General features: G+C 39.6%; 1 protein-coding gene across 42 annotated transcripts in view; it reads left to right on the top strand.

Annotated features, from left to right (window-relative positions):
- RIMS2 (regulating synaptic membrane exocytosis 2) overlaps positions 1 to 21,008 on the top strand; it is a 350,853-nt gene that overhangs the window by 223,289 nt on the left and 106,556 nt on the right. For 12 of the 42 annotated variants that reach the window (XM_081013735.1, XM_081013737.1, XM_081013730.1 and 9 more), the window contains 2 exons: positions 13,006 to 13,179; positions 14,316 to 14,425. In XM_081013735.1, coding sequence (XP_080869861.1) covers positions 13,006 to 13,179; positions 14,316 to 14,425 — 284 coding nt within the window. Of the gene's footprint in view, positions 1 to 4,819; positions 4,892 to 7,202; positions 7,266 to 10,202; positions 10,278 to 11,990; positions 12,069 to 13,005; positions 13,180 to 14,315; positions 14,426 to 19,481; positions 19,524 to 21,008 lie in introns of all 42 variants that reach the window. The other 30 variants (XM_081013716.1, XM_081013755.1, XM_081013754.1 and 27 more) reach the window with 10 other exon arrangements.

Here is a 21,008-nt window from a genome sequence, read left to right as displayed (position 1 = left end):
ATCCTCCTATCCTTAATTTAGAGCTCTGTCTTCAGACTACCATGTCAGTCACTCTATAGAGCTACTCCAATTTTAGGATTAAAATTGTAAACATGGTTCTTTCATTTTCTTCATTTCTTGGTTCTTTAGCTTTTTTGTATTTATAGTGGTACCTTGGTTCCCAAACTTAATCCGTTCTGGAAATCTGTTCCAAAACCAAAACGTTCTAAAACCAAGGCGTGCTTTCCCATAGAAAGTAATGCAAAATTGATTAATCCATTCCCAACTATAAAAAACAACCCCTAAAACAGCAATTTAACATGAATTTTACTATCTAACGAGACCATTGATCCATAAAATGAAAGCAATAATCAATATACTGTACTGTAAAATAAATAAGACAGTATTGTAGATGATAAAAATTAAAATTATATTTTTTTTCTTATGTGCACTGATGTGCACTTATGTGCACTGATGATAGTCATTGTTTGGATGGGTTTTTTAAATCAATTTCTGCAGTCACACAATCAGTCAATCAATGAGTAGCTGAACAGGGTTCCACACAGTCACAAAAGCAAGTCACAAAAATGAAGTCACAAGCTACAGTCCCAAATCGAAGTCACAAGTCACAATTACAAGTCAGTCCCATAAAATGAAGAACAAGTCACAGTCAAAAAAACAAAAAGCCATACTGTCAGGGGTTCAGGAGCAGAGGCAAGGGCAAGGGAGGAAACAGAGAGCGAGGGAGAGGAGGCAGAAGAAAAGATGAGTGATGACGACGACCCGAGATCTCCGAGTCTTTCCAGTGAATCAGAAGATTCACAGAAAGGAGCACCAGTGGCCAGGGCAAGGGGGGAGCCTAGGGGGACACCCCAGGAAGATAGAGTCAGAGGGGACTCAGAGGGGAGCAGTTGGAAATCAGGACCAGCGTCACCGCCAGAGAGCAGGGAAGAGGAAGGGCGCCAGGGATCAAGCGCTGGCAGCTCACAACAGGGGGGAGGGCACGAGTCAGGAGTGGCCACACCTCCATCGGGGAGCGAAGAAACGGTCAGACGGAAGGTGGAAGGTTGGGCGCGCGCGCCAAGTTCAAATGCACAGGAAGGTGGCGCAGTAGGCAGCCCGGAAAGGGAGCCAGGTCCTAAAGCCCGCCGAAAGGAGGGAGAAGAGTCAGGGGGGTCAGCGTCAGCGTCAGAGGAATCCCGGAAGGAAGAGACCCCGGGGGGCAGAGGGACCCAGAGAAGAACAGTCAGGCGGAAAAGGTGGAGCAAGGCTAGGATATTAAGTTGGTGTACAAGGGGCGGAGACTCAGATGGAGCTTCACCGATCTAACCATTAGACGTAGGGTTGCACGCAGCAGCTTGAGAATGGAAACTGTAACTCAATAAAGACTTTTATTTAATGATCGCTGGCTAGCGTGATCCTCTGTGAGCTAGGATCTGGAAGCAACTCTGACACATACAAACAAAAATGCAGGGCAATTAGATAATCCAAACTTAAAACTGTCCAGTGGGCAAAAGTACTGGCACATTCAGAGATGGTATATCTGAAAACTTCAGTTATATCCCCATTGTTGAATTCCCTGGGAGTCACGGTAATCTTGAAAAGGATCATACAAGACTTCCCTAAATGATGTGGACCTGAAGACGACTTCCAAAATCCCTGAGTAAAAGAGTTTGTGGAAACTGCCAGTATTATATCCAGCAGAATTAATTCCTGAAAGAAAAGATTTGATACCATTTAGGTTTCACTTAAAGAGCTGGATAAAAGTAGACTGCTAAACTGCTTTCAAATCCATTGAAACAAATACCTGGACATTAAGGATGTGCCTTGGATACCTAGGCCCAGTATTGTTATCCTTTCCTCTATCTCAGAAGGGAAGAACAAGAGTTGTTTTTCAGCAAAGATCAGGCTCCATGGAATCTTCTTTCCAGTAACAAAGGGATTCCAGAGATAGCTTAAATATTTTCCAAAATAAATGTGCCCACCTTGTAAAGCAGATTGCTTTTTACAGAACATCCCTGGTAGGTAAGAGTGATGGAATGTAGTGGTTGCAGATGAATTACGTTTCAGTATACCCTTGCATTCTACATACTTCAGCATTGGCATTTGCATTGGAGGTGCTGCCGGTTGTTTAGTGACTCATGAACTAACTACTGCCAAACCAGTCTTGAACCTTCCACATCCAGAAAATTGGAGATAATTTATCAGTTTTAGCAAGATGGATGTTGTTTTGTGGTCACATAATTACCATATTGTTGACAATTTGCTAGGCAGAAAAACTAAAAAAAATGAGCAAACGCCTCTCAGCTCAATAAATCAAGACAATGCAAGATCAAACAGTGGTTCTGGTTCAAGTTTGTTTTCTAATTAGGCTTATGCAAACCAGTTCCCCAAGTTTGACTGTAATAGCTAACTATGGTTTCTTAAAAAGTGAAAACAGAAAATTTATATCTCCTTGTGACCACAAAAGCGAGGGAAGAAAGAGTACGCAAGCTTGAGGCTCACCATAGCTTGTTAAGATAGCAGGACAGCAGCATCTGAATGGGACTATGATCATTCAATAACTTTTCACCATCTCCTAATCTTTCCTGGCACATGGTTAGATCACTCAGGCCTTGGTTATGATAGGGCAGATATGGGGCTTGTGCCATTTGGTTCCTTTGATTTTCCAATGGAACTTCAAGTTAAGCAATATATGACCTAGAGTACAGGGTTGCTGTCAAAAACATTAGATGCATGTTTTATATGACTTTCCCCCCTCCTTAACATCTAGTTCTCTGTTGTGGCCTCTGTGTAGTTCCACAGATGGGATCTGTAGCTCTGCAGGCCATTCATTGAGGATTTGGCACCTGTGGCACTCAAACTACTTTGATAAATGTTTGAAGATGTGAGAATAAGGTAGCCCAGACCAAGCAGCCCAGATATCCATGCCACCATTGGATCTGAAGGCCTCAGATCTGATAAACCAACAAGAAGAATTACAATTTCATTACAGTTTCATTGTGAGAGATTTGGCTGATTCAGGCTTCATATACATGACAGTGTATATGCAGCTGCAGACATATGGGGGGAAGGTTTATAGAGTATAAACATCTACTAGCCAGGTTGTCTCTTCCCAAAGATGCATCAACTTACATACAGCAGCAAGGAGGGAGCAGAGGTGACAGTGGACACTCCAGATATCCAGCAGTGCCTGTTTTGCCACTAGAAATAGGACTACATGGGGAAATGATGCTATTCACATCAATTTTTGCTGGATATAAGACCCTCTGACCATTGAAGGCCCCCCCCCCCACCCAGTGGAAATTGATGCAAATATCATGTTTTTCTGCTGGGGATGTAGTCCCCATTCCTATGGGAATAGAAACACAGGAAACTGAAACACCCATGGCTTTTCCAACACTATAGGTAAGCTGATGATCAAGGGCTCAACATTGTGTTGGACCATTGGATTCTTACCATTAGGTGCATTAATTATGTAAAACAATTTCTGCTCATTCTACCCCTACCCGCTTATTTCTAAGCTGACCTCTCTACAAACAGCTAAGCATACAGAGGATTTGAACATCTTTTGACCTGGCAGCAAAATGCATTAGTTGACAATTTGGGAAGGAATACCTTACTCTCTAAAAACTCTAGAAGTTTCTATGAACTGGCTTATCCAGATGGAGATCCTATATGAGTGAATTTACAGGCAGCTACTCCCAGAACAGCAGTTAAGGGTAAATGTAACTGTTTTGTACTTATGCCAAGTCCTGATTTCATTACGGCATGTGTTTCCCTGCTCCAGATAACTGTCTGCACTACATGCAGGCACGTACATGTGACATTGCATGTCCGCGTTGCGGTGGGCACCCACAATCCCAAGGGTGAGTTGGCACCCAGTCTTGAAGCTTCACCCTGCTACTGTCATTGCTATCCATGCCAGCCACACAACCTGCAAGCCACATACCCATCAGTCCCCCTTGTGTGGAATAGCCCTATGCATGTACATTGTTATGCACACGGGGCCCTTTAACATGGTCACTAACACACAAATTGCCAATGGAATGGCAAGGCTAGTCAATGCAACCCCCTCACAGGTGCTTTCAACTATGGCCGTGCCAAAAGCTGTCAAAAGTTTCCCAAAAATATTCTCCCCATGAAAAAAACAGGGACAAGCTTTCTGCCTTTCAGAGGGAATTTATCTGGATTTTTTTTCCAGTGGTGGGCAGGGAGGTTTGCAGCTTACAAAGTGGCTGCAGCATGAAGATCTCTCTGCATTCTGCCACCATCCATGTTTCCTGGAATGTTTTGAGAGTGACATCTTGTTGCATTGCATCACTCCCAAGGTTACATTTAAATCCTCAGGCACATTACATGGTTAAGTAATGTAAGTAGCAGCACCTCTCCATGAATTTTTTTTGGGGGGGATTTCTTCTCTCTCTCTTCACCTCCCTCCGAAAAATGTCAGAGGTGGTTTCATTTCACACTCATCTGCAAATGGTAGAAAAATGAATATTAGACTCAGTTATACTTTGAACCTTTGAGGAAGTTGTCATGTGAGCTTTATTAATGACATCAGAATATATGATAATTTAAATTAGATTAAAATTTAAATTAGATGAAACAGAGGAGAAGAGGAAATTGCTGTTTTCAGCACAGTACTTGTTCTTTTTATTGTACATTTCCTCCTTTAGGTATCTTTGATGTTTGCTAGACTGCCTCATGCAGCAGGAAAAGGGTTGGATGAACATTACATAATGGTCATTATCTTTTGTGATAAAGCAAGAAAAAACATAGAGCACCTAAGGCAATTCAAAAATGTCTGAAATATCTTTGCTGTTTATTTTATGTTCAGGAGGAATAGAAAGGAGGGAAGAGTGCCTATAACATATTATGATGACACTGATATTTCCCCTACTCCTGAAAGGTATTTTGATTCATATAGTAGATGTAGATAAGAATCTGTATTAAAGCATTTTCTGAGCACCCCTGCTGTAGAATTTTGAAATAGCTAAGAATTGTGATACTTGTGTTCTTTGTGCAATATATTATTCCAAGTGATCTGTTATAAAAGGCTTGAACTAGCAGTGAGTAGTTTAGTATTGCGTGAGCCGCACAGTACTTTTTCACCCAGAAGATATTTACTGGTAGAATGTGTGCACTGCAGCCAATTTCTTCTTAACACTGTTACTTTTCTCTTATGCCCATACCTTTCCCCCCACAAGTAACAATGTCACAAATCTCTGGGTTTTTTCTGGATATCCCTACTAAGCATCTTATTTGCACGGGTTAGGGTTATGTAGGCATTTTGGGAATCAATCCAAAGCTCTGTGCTTCTGCATTGCATGCATAGCTGCAAAAGTGAGATTTTGCAGAAACAGGAGATAACAGTGACCTCTGCATAGGGGTGATCTATTCGTACATTGGAGCTAAGTATGTGTAGAGATGCTACTGGTCTGTGAAACTTCTCTTTAAGCATAGGCTTCTCCCATTCTAAGACTTAATCGGTGCTGCACAAGTACTGTGAAAAGGGCAGGGCACTGAGGCACTGATGATCAGCTGGCTGTTCAGCCAATTCCAGGATAGTTGGTTGGATTGACAGGAGGAGGATGAGCAGGAAGCTGCTTATTATCCCTTGAAGGTTACCTCCAGCCATGCCTGTTCTAATATTTGCATCAGTTTGGTTGATGAGAGTTTATGGGTAGTTGAGACTAATGCACTAATATTAGAAACGGGTCACTTTCTCAGCTGCCTGCTAAGTAGTTTTTGCAAGCCTTGATAGTCTTAGCCACTGCTAAAGATGCTAAGGATGTTCCCCCACCCCAATAGCATATATTGCTACCTGTACATGGATGCTGTTTCACTATTGTGAGAGAATTCTGTATCTGTACATTTGAGTAATTATTATATGATTTGGCTAATTGCATAATAGTTTCATTATTCTGATTTTTTGCTGTTATTATTAAACATCACACCTTATGCAATTCCTAAACCAAAAGAGATATTTCCCTATACCCAAAGTGCTTATTTACCATTGTACATGGTAAAAAAAAGGGGGGGTATTTCTGAATACTTTGGAGGATTTCTCCTGTTATCTGCTAACATAAAAGTACATATTTAGGTATTCACACACACACACACACACACACACACACACACACACATTTAAAGATTCATTATATCTTGTTTTAAATTACTTCATTCTTGAATTTTATTTTCATGAAAGCACGTGGTTCTGATTTTATAAGTCAACCTACTTATTTCTGTAACAGTAATATGCCGTTGGTAGACATAGCAAATCACATCTGTTGTCATATCTTCTTGTCATTGCTTTATTTCCATATTTTCCCCATCTTATAAAAATTTTACAATTTTGAGTAAGTCGTTTGATTGCAGCCATGCTGATGAACATAACTTGGTGAGGTCCATTAATTTCACTGGGCCTATTGTGAATATAACTTAGTTGAATATGACCCAAAAAATTCCACTATATTGTATAAAACACACTATTCTTGCAAACAGTATTCACATAATGTTATATATTTTTAATTACCCCAGTTGAAATATTTGTTACTCACAATGTGCGTATGGTTAGGCTAAAGAATACACATTATTATGCCATCAGTAAATGCAATGTATTATTATGTGTTTCATGGATATATGCAAAGCATTTATACACTGCTGTTGCTGCCAGCACATCTGTATGTATCCTGTATGTATCCCATAGTTACATGTGGCATACAAACCAGGATTGGCCATGGCTCCCTTCTACATGCGTAGAAGTTGGCAGAATAATTTGCTGCCCCATAGAGTATGAAGTGGCTCTCAGTTTCACAGCACTATAATGCCAGTGATACAGATATATGGTCTACTAGTGCATATATTTAAGATTGGAATGGCTGTTTGGTTATACATATTTTAACTGTAAAAAGAAAAAGGGTTCTTTGAATATATTCCATAAAACACAAGTCTTATCAAAACAATATAACACAGAAAACCAACAAACAAACCATAGACTGAATATTAGAAGATAATAGGTCAAATGGGCTGACAGTGATTCAATGCACCAATATGCTAAGGGGGAACATACATATACATCCATTCATTGAAAGAGATATACAGAAAACACTGGAAATAATTGCCAGATTAGTCAGTCAAAAATATGTTTTCATGAAAAGTGTTGATATGTAAATAGCTTCATCTTTATAACATGTCTTTATTTTAACTGCATTGCAAAGGTATTACAATGGTGCAAGTTCATGGGCAGATCATGTAGTCAATGGTTCAGCTGAAAACTATGGGTAAGTAAAGAGTGTAGTGTTACACTTCTATAATTAAAGACATGTACTCATAATTTAAATGTAGTGTTATTTTATTAATGGGTTTCACACCTGATAAGTGTCATTTTTTTCACTAGACCTAAGAGGGTTAGGTTTTAATATGACATGTCCATTATTTTCTTCTTTCCATGTTGCATCACACACATAGTTTGTTTAATTGTATGTAGATCTTTCTCAAAGAACAACAGTTACAGGTAAGCAAACCTGTTTTCTTTGAGCAGGTTTCCATACACAAGCATATGTAAACGTTGTGTCCCTGTATCTGACCCTCTTTTGTAGATTATGTTCTGTTCATTTTTAATCCAAAATTACCTGTGCACTGACACTACATTTAAATTAATTAATAAGTCACGTTGTATCCCTTATTTCCAGAGTTAGTTTCAGCCTCATCATGGGAAGAGAGAGAATAGCAAATATGCTTCAAATATTTATATGAATCTGGGTTTTTAATTGGAAAAAGTTTCATAGAAGACAGATGGCACAGTTTGGAGGCAGTGAAAATGAAGCAGCATAGTAGGAGCTCTTCAGGTGAAACACTGTCCATCTCCAGTTACGTGTGTTGTTGTGATTGTAGTGTCAGCTGATAGTGGTCAATCAACAGCAGAAAACTTTGGAATGTTCTGATTAACAGCAGTCTGTTGGAAACCCAAATGCCTCTGCTCTGTCTGATAAAGGCTCTCATACCAAGAAGGAAGTTCTGAATTGTGAATGGCCTTTTGTTGCAATTTATGTGGTAGTGGTGCTATAATTTACCTTTCCTCCCCGGTGTTTTTTTTTTTGCATTTTTTCATTATTGGTAAACTTCTAAATAGTTCCAAACTTTATGCCACTCGTTTATAGGCCACCAAAAGCTTATATAGTAGCCCATTTCTGTGTTTCAGTAGAGAGAAAAATGAATAAAGGATCTGCACACTAACATGTCGACAGTCCACTCTGGCAGGTGTTTGCAAACTGCTCCACCAAAAAAACAATTCAAGAGAAGTTAAGATCCTTTTTTTAATTTTGTTCTGCCAGATAGATTTGCCATGCAGATATATTGCTTGGGGAACAGGAAAATTGAAGAAGCAATAGATTTTGTTTAGTGGGTCTCATTTCATGCATCCCTAGATAGTGTAAACAGCATTTGATGCAGCTAGAATAACTGGATATTTTTGAGTTTTTTGTTGTAGTTTCTTTTCATGGCACTTGGCTACATCGTTTTCTTTCCAAATATTATGATACATAGCTTAACAATAAAACCAACTTTGTTCAATGTGGTATATGAGGTGTTAGGGGAGGGGGAATACCACTGGTGGGGACACATCGTGCTCCTTCTGTGGTAGTTTGTCCACCTTTGGTCCCCACCCTGCACTTGCCTGTGGCTCCTAGAAGCTGTCAGCATAAGACAGTGGCCACACCCAGGAATGGTTTCGACTGGCCAGCCAAACCAGGTGGGATTAACAAATGGGTCTCTCATCCTTGGTGAGTTAGGAGCTTCCTTTGCACCAAAGACAGGCTCTGGCAGGTTGAGCGGATGAGACCAATAGTGGTTCCAACAGTCAGGAAGAGTTTCTGCACATGCTGTAGAGGGAAGTGAGCGGTAGATGGGGCTCATCAACCTGGGAAGGTAGCCCATCTAGGAGAAGTAAAACTCTGTTCCTAAATCAGCGCTGCCTTGTGGAATATCTTCAGGAGAAGAAGAGGCTAAGGAGTAAACGCTGCAGAGAAAATCCAGAGCGGAGCCCCTAAGACAGCTGGTTGTATACTGCCTCCTGGCAACTCCTGCAGCCAAGCTGGTGCCAAACATATTGCATCAGTGAGGCCGAGAGAGGGGTCTTGTTGTCTGGGCAGCCCAGAACCTTCATACACACTGCCCAAGCTTACAACCCAGTGAGGTTCATTATTGGGCCTATAAGTTATTTTATACTTTACTTAACTGGCAGTAGCAGGTGAATGAGAAATAAGGAAAATTAAATATATTTGGGAAGAAATAGGACTGTCTTTTACTACTTGTGTTGAGACTGGAGCATTCTGTAATAGATGATTTTAAAAAAAAGTCAAAATGCTACATATCATATAGCATATAAAATGTACAGAAACAGTGCAGAGTTGGGATACTAGGAAAGAAAAGAATCATATTCTCTGCCTTACATAGAGACTGGATGCATAAATCTGTTCATTTTTAATTTCTGACTTTGCTTATAGGCAGCCTTGAAGCAAATGGTGGAAAATTTGTTAAAGCTAATCTAGGAAACACTTTATGTATTTTTAAAACACTCCTAAAATTAAACCACATTTTTCCTTCCTATTTAATTAGCTGTTTGGATTTAACAGAGTTTAAGTTGGGGTTTTTAACTTCATGGGAAGAAAATATGGAGGAAATACTTCTTATAGCTTTTAGAAATACTTTAGAAATTAGGAATTTTCACGAATAGCTTGCTGTGATAGATATTTTGAAAAACTATTTACTGATATCATAGACTTTTGGGATATACTGCTTAGAAGCGATCACAAGTACATAATGGTGAAAATGAAATCTTATGCAAACAGATTCATTTTTTTCTGGTTTGCCATAGCATACATTCATCATATATGGTCTCTTTAAGACATTATTTTATTATCTCAATTCTATATTCAGTATATCTGAGCATACTTTTGCTTATATTACATATATGATGGCTTAATTTTATAATATTAGTACATATGAATTTTATGATTATATTATGCACTATTAGTGACTGTGGTCCGCTTTAAAATGAAATCTCAGTTACTCAGTATGTAATTATTTTAAAATTGTTTTGTTGATAGCTTAATACTGGTGTTTTACCTTGGTTAAAAAATAGAAATATGAGTTGTTTGTGTGTAGCAATGGTTAAAGATGGTGTGCTAACAAAGGATATTGTGTCTGTGACCAAACAGCAAATTTCCAATAGCTAGTAGAAGAATAGCATGTCCAAGGATTGAGATCCAACAGCCTTCCACAGATACAGACAGGTACTTCCAGTAAAAAGTAGCTAGTATAGCCTTGCACTTGTTACTCTTAGGTATTTGTTTTTATTCCTGTTGCAGTGCAATCAGTGTCTCTAGAAGTAGAGGAAGCCTTAAATGGTCATTAAAATGCACCATTTTCATGCTGCATTTTTGTGTTTTCATTTCTTTGTCACTGACACATTCATTGCTTTAAGTGGCTTCATTGTTTTAGCCCTGGCTGCTGCCATTACTTGTCATGTACTATGGACAGAAAACCAAATACTGTGTCTAACAAAGCAGATAGCACCTGGCCTAGGAAGCAATGAATTGTCTGTGCTCATGCATCATCATGTTTCCTAATTTGCTCATTGTAGCAATATATATAATTTTAAAACTTTCTATGTTAATGGAGTTCCCGTAATTATACATAACTTTGATGTGCAAGATTCATTTTCTACTTATTTTTAAAAGTTATGTGAATCTAATCAGCTTAGGATGTACATAAAGATTTTGTTTAGACAAGATTATTGCAGTGTGACACAAATAGATCATTTTAGCTTGTCAGGTTACATCTTAACTAATGTAATTTAAGTTCTAGTTCTGATATGTCTGGTGGATTTGTAAATTCCAAGTTCATGATGACATTTGGCCTAGTAAAACTATGCAGAATCTAACTGCTGAGTTAAGAAACTCAGCTCTAGTCAGTGTACAGGGAAATAATGTACCGGTACTTGGATCTCTCACAAGTTGACAAAAAATAGAGTGAGGGTTCTTTCCAGTAAAGATTGATGTTGAAGTAATTATTGTTCAAATAGTGGGATGGCAAACACTTGCCTGTAATGCAAAAAGAGTTTGAAAACATCTTGGGTATTACTTTTCGTTGTGATTGCACTCTACTTTTATTTTTACATAGCTTTCAGCAATTTAAGAAACAAATACTAGTTGTGTGACTGAATATCATTAGAATGACTTAAAATTAATCACACGTGCTTGAAAAGCTTAACATGTGACAAGGCAAGGATGCTCCACTGAAAGATATAAAGAGTTTTATAATTCAGAGAGCTATAGGTTGGATATTGAACTAGTGTGAAGTGTATTGATTGATAATGTACCCATAAATGACTCAGGAAAAGTTGACTGCATTAGAGAACATAGAATCTATATCTTCACAGATCCTTTTATGAACCCTGCCCTCAAGAGCATTATCTCTTTCATATATGGAGTACCTTAGTAAGATGTGTCTCGCTCTTCTTAGACCATCACTTTTAGTGTCCTGTAGATGGAAAAAGAAAGCCTTTGGCTGTGGGGGGCCGTCTTGCATTACCTTTCCAGTGTTGGAGCTGCTGCAGTGCAATTGCTTTTGGTGCCATGAGAATGACACCAGAAGTCCCAGAATACACAAGAGGAGACTGTAGAAGAGCTCCTCCTGGAAACTGCACTGACGTGGAAAGGAACCACAGATTCTCTCCTATGGCCTTGGGGCTTCTGACATTATCTTCTTGATACAAGAAGGGAGAAATTGCAGAAACTCCCACACTGTGGTGGTAAAATGACAAGCGGCCCTTAAGTAAGTTTTACATAAAAGATTTTTTAAGGAGAAACCTCCTCCCCCCCCCCACTCCATAAGACCTGTAGTTATAGACTTGACACTTCCTTGCTGCCCCGTAAATATACACCTCTCTGTTAAATGCAGCATTAGCTAAGGTGACCTTTTTTTGTTTATCCTTGACATTAAAGAAGTGAAACAGTGGATGTATTGGCAGATCAAGCTTCCTGTTCAGAAAGTGAATATATAGATCCAGAAGAAAACATGAGGTAATCTTTGTGAGTTTGTCTGAGGCTAGCTGTGATACCTCCCTGATAGTTAGTATCTCCTGCTGATCATGTGTTCCAGTGTACAGTATCTGCTTGTTACGTGCTTTAGATTAAGGCTATTGGAGGATGGTATTATTCTGAACCTGTCTGTGGGGCATTTATTTAGTACCTCATTGAAAGCCTACAACCCTGAAAAATGGTTTTGTGTGAACACATTTCTGAATAACTATTTGAAAACTTTTTGTTTTGACTTTTTAGGTATTCTTTCATTATGCTGATATACTAACATATTCCATTTGATGTGATCTATATTTTTCCCTCAGAAGTGCAACTAGTATTCCTGCATAGGTCATATTCAGTAGCAGATAATTTCCATCTGCTTTAAAACAGAGGAAAAAAACCAGCAACTTTCCTTGACTAAAGTTAAGCCTATTGGCTGACACCAGCATCTTTTGAACGGAAAACAATATTAATGAAAATATCAAGATCCTGAAGTCTTTTACTCATATTCAGTTATCCTAATCAAGTGTACTGACGTTAATGACAACCTTACTGACTGAGAGTGCAAGTTATGACCTTACTTTTAAAAATATTAACTTGGCTTGCTATTTTTAGTCAAGCCAATGGTTTTTATTCTTAATTCAGAGAGTCTTCACAAAACAGTAAATGACTCATTCTAATGCAGGATATCCTAGTACACAAGCTGCAGATTATGACATTATAACCCATTTAAAATGTTTTCATATACCAAATTATTAATAAAGGGACAAACTCCCTTCATACGTCTTCTATGTTATCAGGAAGCTAACTAAAACAAAGAACGAAAAAGCTGTTAGAAATGTACATAATGTTGATCATCTCCGAACCCAGTATGATGCGGCATAATGCGTAACTATAGATAAAGGTCAATTGAGCTGCTTTTTGACTAACATTACAGGAATTGGGGACCTAGACTACCATATCAAAGATCCAGATCAACAGAACAGCGTCCTGTGGTAGAGCGGCCCAGCCCCCGCTCTCGATCCACTGAGCGTCCTGACTCAAATCTCATGAGATCGATGCCTTCATTAATGACGGGAAGATCTGCCCCTCCCTCACCTGCCTTATCGAGGTGAAACAGACAACCCAATCAGACTAATCCTGCCCCACTAGCTCACTTTTTATTTTCCCCAAAGCTCAATGGTATTGCCTTTCATCATTGACTGATCACCAGTAGCCGTAGATACTAACCCTGCCAACGCCAACACACTATTTATATTCCACAGGGGATATAATGGTGTGGCTGCCATTCTAATTTGTTTACTAACAATGATTAATGACATAAATAATTACATTTGTTTTTGTGATTTCTCATTTATCAGGAATCCTGGGTGATTTCTCACACCATGTGCACCTCATAACTGCCATGTATTTCTCTTACAGAATGAGAAATTGTATGTGGTCATCTGACATCGCTTATGGAATTATCACCATAACATCAAATGAAACTTTTTTTTTCTTTCAAAAAACAGTTTCTTAAATTTGATTGTATTAATTGTATGTACGATTTTAACCGCTGTTTTCTCTGATTTGCTGTGTGCATGTCCTGCATTGTTCCTGTCTAAGTAATGTATTTCTGATCAAACAGTATTGAAATAAGTAAACTGTTTTTACAAAAAGTACAGTGGACATAGCATAGAAATGTGTGGAGCTGATTGTGTCCACAGAAATTATTTTCTGGCAAAATATTATGATTCTTTGTCTTTTAGTGGTGAATTAGGATGATTAAGAGCAATCATATTACTCCATTTCAGTCACTGAAATGTACATCTGCCTTATTGCTTGCCTTATATTCATAGCTGAATAAAACACTGATTCAATATGTTAACTGAGTTCTGAAACCATACGTATCTTTCTGCTGGACTTTAAAATATAGAACATATACATACACACAATTTTATGTGTATCTCTTTCTGTATGTGTTATTGCATCTGTGTGCATATATATATCTACATACATTTTCATAGACAATTTGCAGATGCAATTCCTTAAACATTACATGTACCATCCTTTTGCATAATTTTGGCTTTTTCCTCAGATGAACCTTCATTTTAGCAATAACTATGCCTTCTAAAACGCATAGGGCCGAGCTGCCACAGCTAACAAAGGTTCAACTTGTACAAAAACCATTCCTCATTTATTTGTTTTTCAGACACCTAGGAACAACTCTATCTCACTGTTAATGGTTTCTTTTGCTGTGTCCTGTAGGTCACATGCTCGTACGGGGTCTGTCCAAACAAGCCCATCAGGTACTCCAGTAGCAGGACGCAGGGGTAGACAATTGCCACAACTCCCACCCAAGGGAACACTGGAGAGAAGTAAGTGAGCTTTTTAAAGTTCAGAGATGTTGTTGCTAAATATAAAAGTAATAGCGCTGAATGGAAACCTTTGCCTCTAAGGTTTTGAACTGGTTTTTGGCAAGAGATGTGTTCTATATTGCCCATTACTTGTTTCAATAGCTTTTAAAGCTCTGTACAGTATTGATTTCTATAATTGTCATCACAACTATAGAATTAATACGTGGATCATGATTCATCCTACCTTCATTGCAATCAAAATATAAGTTAGAACATAATCTGTAAAGTCTTCTAACGATGAACATATAATAAACTGCACCATCCTAAAAGGTTGCAAGTGTTTGTTAATCCCATTCATTTCATAGGAATATCAGCTAATGCAGGACCATAAAATGTGACACAATGGCCCTATATACGTTCTTCGTAAATAAGGATAATTAAAGCAAATATAAAGGATGAAATGTGGAGGTACCTCTATGATGCCAGTCCTAAAATGATTAAACACAAGATGGTGGCTCACCATTATGGATGGACATTTAGTTTATGCTGCATATTATGGTCATATGTTCATTTCTACTCATGTAGTTTCCCCCTTCCCTCCAGAGACTTGTGGGGAGATGTTTATTGGTGGCTGTTGGAGAAAGAAGAGTGATGGGTGTTTGTATTGCCAGCCAAATGGGCCATGCTGCATCTGCCCACAGAGGTTACTCTTATGTGAAAAAGGCCCACATTATAAGCAGTTTGACATCTATGAATTGCTTGACACTACCTCTCAAATATAAAGTTCCTATGCAGTATCAGCCATCTGGTCAAAATATGAAGCCTGACTGATGGAGAGCCTTGGCTACTAAGCAAATTTTTCTTGAGTGTGATAGACTGTCAGATTCTGGCAACAGCTAATTTTAATTGTTTAGGTCTCACGTATGCCTCAATTATGTTTGGTTGAATCATGCTTTCCACCATTTGAGTCCTGTTCGTAATTTTGGGAGGGAGCATTTTTATGCTTATAGGACATGAAAGTAAAATACACTTTCAGCATTTACAATTAGACTTCTCAGATATTCCTACAAAATTCTGTTTAATTGCCCAGATGAGCACTCCTTCCGCTGCCTCCAAATGAAGATCCGTTTTATGCCTTTTGTATACTTTATGGGCTTTGTGGTTTTTTTTTAATCCCATGCTTTGGTTCCCTTTTCTGTTTTACTTTAATTTCCCCCAGACAGTGGAGACAAGGAGATGGTCTGAACAGAAAGGAGGGTTTGTTTTGTGCTATAAGCCTTTTTATTCCATGGGAGGCTTTCTAAAGGGGGGGGGGAGGACTGCTGCAATTGATGCTACTGAATTGTATAGATTTTACCTTGACTCTAAAATATTTTACATTAGTGAGGCATGTACCAACATCCACGGCACCTTTTGTAACTTAGCTTTATATAAATAGCAACAGAGCTATGGCACTATTCAACAGCTTAACTTATTCAACTCTGTTAGAGTACATTATTTAGATACATAACAGCACCCTTTGGAATCAAGGATCATATAGCAGGTTCACAGTTAAATAGAATAACAAATAGTTACAGTGCAATCCTAACCATGTCTACCCAGAAGTAAATCCTATTGAATTTAATAGGGCTTACTCCCAGGTAGGTGGGTTAGGATTGTAGCCGAAGAATGAATTTACACATACACATGCTAATATGTAGGGATAAGCAGTCAAAAACAACCTGACACAGTGGGATGAAGAAAGAAAACAACGTAACAGAATTTAAACACATCAGTTTTGATGTAACCTTTTTGGTATCCACAACTGTGTTACGAAGCACTAAATGCACCAGCACCAGTCACAGAGAGTCAATTTTTCCTTGTCATGCGATTTTCCATTTTCTTTGTATATTGGACTTTGAAAATTTAATTTATTGAAATAGTAGACTGTTTGTTCAGAGATCATCATCCCAGTTTGTGTTGTCTTTTGTGTTTTGAAAACAATTGTAACAGTTAAACGTTAAGTATCAGATGAAAATATAGATATGTCTGATTGAAGGTAATAAAGTTCATTGTTGTTCAAAATGCAGACTACTTAACAATGGGAAGTAGTCCTGGTACGAAATTACTTTTTGTGAGAACTGTGCCCTGATATCTGGACCACGGTAGAGTCATATTAACTAAATGACATTGTATATATTATATATATACATTCACCATGTTCCAAAAATCCACTTAGACTTACACAACGTGCTTGAATTATCTCAGTGGAACGGTTTTTACTCTGAACATATGTTGTCTTGTCACAAAAATCCCTTTGAATTATTCCTGTATTTGAAAAGGAGTTTGTCATGTGACATGGAAGTTGCTGCTCAGAAAGAACAAACCCCAAATTAACTTTGTCTCATAATACTGTGCACATAATATACAATGAACATGCATTAGTTTGCATGTTGTATGTATGTTGTATTTCAGCACCAAGCACATCATTAACACTAAATATGGTTAGTAGTATTTAGCAGTTTTATTGTTGGCCTGGTACCTGCCATTGAATATTACTAAAGTGCTATCCCAGTCCAGGTAGGGGTGTAGCTTGGCCACCAGTCAAAGCTGACAGAAGGCACTCTGCACCACTGAGGCCACTGAATCCATGTAGTAATGGATTCAGTAGCACCCCCAAGCTACGTGCCTGCTCCTTAAGAGGGAGTGTAACACCCTCAAGAACAGGCAGTCTCCCAGCTATCCGGTCTAAGGAACTATCACTGATAGTGCCTCTGTCCTATCTGAATTGAGCTTCAGTTTGTCGGCTCTCATCCAGTCCATTACTGAGGCAAGACATCTAGCACATCCACTGCCATTCCTGTAGATGCAAAGGAGAAATAGAGCTGCCCTTTGCCCCTGTCTCTTTCCTGCCAAGGGTCATCATATAAAGTGACCAAAGAAGTTTCTGAGCCAAAGTCAGGCCAAAATCCTGATTGAAATGGGTCTAGAAAATCAGTCTCTTCCAAGAGTGCCTGGATCTGTTCAGCAACCACCCACTCGATACTTTGCCCCTCAAAAGAGAGATTGACAACTGGCTGGCAATTACTTAGGTTCTCAGAATCTGGGGATGTTTTCTTAAGAAGCGGTCTTATTTACTGCATAGATGGCTAAATATCTCCAGTGCTGAAATGTCCTTCAGTCTCATTCATCTGAAACTTTTAGGCCAGAGTTCTAACACCATTATTGAAACAATTTTATTAAAAAGTTATATAGATTATATTTTGTGGGTTTTCTGGATTTTTGCCTTCTCCAGCAGTGTGACTTGGATTTGGAGCAGATTGGTCCAACTAGTGACGGATCATGTTGAATGAGCCCGTTAGCTTGTGTTTACCAAACCAATCCCCTCTGTTTTTGCAGTTCTGGGAAGCCACTGAAAATGAGAACATTACTGAGTCTCTGTTGGGCCACCAGAACTTTGATAATTGTCAGAACTTGACCTGATCTGGAGCTATTCCTCCCTAAGTATTTCTGTGACACTTTGTTATCTAGTTTGCATGGTTTGATCTGTAGTTGGTGGGTGACTTAGATGGTTGACTGTTGTGCCTTTAGGATCAAAAATTTTACTGCAAGTATCAGAATGATATTATCCAAATGTATAGTGCAGTCATACTTGAAATACTGTGTGCAGTTCTGTTCACCCCATCTCAAAAAGGATGTTATAGACCTGCAAAATATGAAGAAAAGGGGCACCAAAATAGTGTTTGAGCATCTTCTTTACAAGGAAAGGTTATACTGTTTTTGACTTTTTAGTTGAGAAAAAGGTGATGAGGGGCATCATCAAAGTGTTAATATGGGATGTATGGGATGAAGATGGCTAGTGGGGAAGAGGAGACTCTCTGAGCAACAGTGTCCTTATAGTTGACCTTCCAAAGCTTTAGTAATACGTTCTCCTATACCCAGTATCTTGCCCAATACTGTATAGACTGGAAAAAACGTTCTAACACCATCCCAAAAAAAAGTGACATTCTAATGGAATATAAAAAGAGAAGAGTATAGCAAATGGAAGGCTGCTCATGCAGTAGGACTTAACCTTCTCCACACTGCTACCCCTGAAAATCCTCTTTCCTTTCATAAGGTGTATCCCCAGTTCATATTATATTATGCACCATTCCAGAACGTTTCCCAACTCTTGAGGGAAATTTTTCACACAACTCTGAATCCAACTCTGTTGCTTTGGAAATTAGAGAAATATGGACCTATTTCTAATTTCCTAGTGGGTAGGATATTGGAAGGTTTTCTGTTGCCCCCACCAGCACTGTCCATATTCGACAATGTGATTTAATCAGGCTTTGTGCTTGTGAGGCTTATTGTTGGTGGATGAGGAGGAGGAGCTGCAATGGAAGGCTAAGAGGAGGGGCAATGAAGGGATCAAAATGGCCCTATAGACATCTGGTGCCCGAGGTCTAGAGACAGCCCTGATACTTCCCTTTAAAAGGCAAAGGGACCCCGACCATTAAGGCCAGTCGTGGACGACTCTGGGGTCACGGTGCTCATCTCGCTTTACTGGCCGAGGGAGACGGCGTTTGTCCGCAGACAGCTGTGGCCAGCATGACTTAAGCCGCTTCTGGCGAACCAGAGCAGCGCAGGGAAACACTGTTTACCTTCCCGCCGGAGCGGTACCTATTTACTTGCATTTTGATGTTCTTTCAAACTGCTAGGTTGGCAGGAGCATGGACAGGAGCGCACCCCGTCGCGGGGATTCGAACCACGGACCTTTTGATCAGCAAGCCCTGGGCTCTGTGTTTTAGACCACAGCGCCACCTGCATCCCATGATACTTCCCTTACCTGCACATAAATAACTGTTTTGATTGTGGACCCTGTAATTCATTATTATTTACCTTTGTTGATATAATCGTTGGGTTACATGGATTTAAGAAGATTTTAGTAGAACAAGTGTGAAGCCCTGTGTGTAACTACCCAGTTGTTATTATTATTGCAAATGATACATGAGGATTGTGTTTGCTTCTGTGTATTAACACTTGGGTGGTTTGGGAAGAACACTGTCATCTCTTATGTAATTACTAATTTTCACTCTCTGTTTTTATTGCCATAAAGATTGTGAGGAAAAACATCATACACCTGTTAGTGGGAGGAAAGGCAAGTTCATGCCATAACTAGTAGACTGTGTTTGTGTAGAGCTATATTACTTGTAGTTTATGTTGCATGTTGTCTATTAGCTTAGTTAACAGTTCATTAATATTTAGTTATTGTCATACACTGATCTTCTGTCGCCTTTGACTGGACTTAACCATCCAGGGGTCCTTTACCTTTTACCTTTACCTTCTATTATTGGGAATAATGTTAACAGTTTTCTTATTGCACCTATTGCAAAACTTATCCGACATTGCAAGCTTACCGGGAATGGTTGTTTGGGCCCAACACAGCTGTTGGGGAAGGAGGGAGCAGTATCTGGAACCTCATGCCTGCTGCAAGGTGCTTTACACACTTTGCAACCACACAGAAAGCAGAGACTGTGGGTGAGGCTGAGAGCTTCATTGCTGGGTCCTCAGGGGGCAGAGCTTCTGGGGCAGACCAAAGTGAAGATTTTGAAAGTCTGGCAGACCTGCCCAGCTTCCACCATCACAGCTTCCAGCCAATCTTCCCACCTACCCTCTACTTGTATTTATTGTAATCATGATTTCCAGATTTTTACACTGTTTAAAATGAGTGCATTCCTATGGACAATTTGTTGGCTGCTGGATTCAGGACGGGGTGGGGTGGGGGGAATTTTACGCACCGGCAGACTGATCATTTCCTGTGGGCTTTTGCTTACCTCACAGCAATTGTCAAAACTTTCCTATGGCAGAAGAAGCATTTGGCTGGATCCTTAGGAGGGAGGGGCAGAGGAAGGGCACCTGGCTGCAGCCCAACGGTGGATCCCCCTAAGGGACCTTGGAGGGTGGTGATTTCTGTCCAGATGCCCAGCTCAGGTGCTGACAGGCCATTGCGCCCCCCTACCAGTGGCCAGAGAAGGTTTGGCAGAAGTAGTTCACACTATGGTGAACCCCAGCAGTGGTCAACCTCAGCTGCTAAAATACAGCTCATTAACAAGTAGGCAGGCTGGTTGGTCACATGGATACATGCCCAATGCCTACCCTAAACCTCTTGCATTGTAATCAATGAAGTTACAGCCTAATTGAAACCAGCGTAGATTGTGTGTGTGTTGTCATTTGCTGCCTGCTTCTGCACCCCCCTCCTACAATGTACATGGGCCTGCAGTGTACACTATATAAGACTGAAAGGACAATATGCAACAGCAGCTAGAATATTTTGACTGCGATCCTGTATGCTGTTAAGCTGTTTAAATCTTCTGGGACAGATGGGATTTAAGCAGCCTGTCTGCAAGATTACAGTCTTGAAATGCACTTGAAGCTGGGGAGGGCAAGAGAAATTAAATGAACTCAAGCCTGGTGTATGTGTATGATCCTCCTTGCCATGGATTCAGTGATCCCTGTAGGGTCCTGTTTTACACTACCCACTCTTGGTGCAAGCTAGGTAAGTTTGGAATAATTTGGGATGGAAGGAGAGAAACAGGGTTCTGATGAGCCCTTTCGGCATCACTCCACCAATGGGAGGTGCACC

Source organism: Podarcis pityusensis (genome assembly GCF_964106645.2).
Source record: "Podarcis pityusensis genome assembly, chromosome: 7".
NCBI classification, from domain to species: domain Eukaryota; kingdom Metazoa; phylum Chordata; class Lepidosauria; order Squamata; family Lacertidae; genus Podarcis; species Podarcis pityusensis.
Note: the sequence above shows the minus strand (reverse complement) of the source record. Positions and strands in the feature narration are given on the sequence as shown.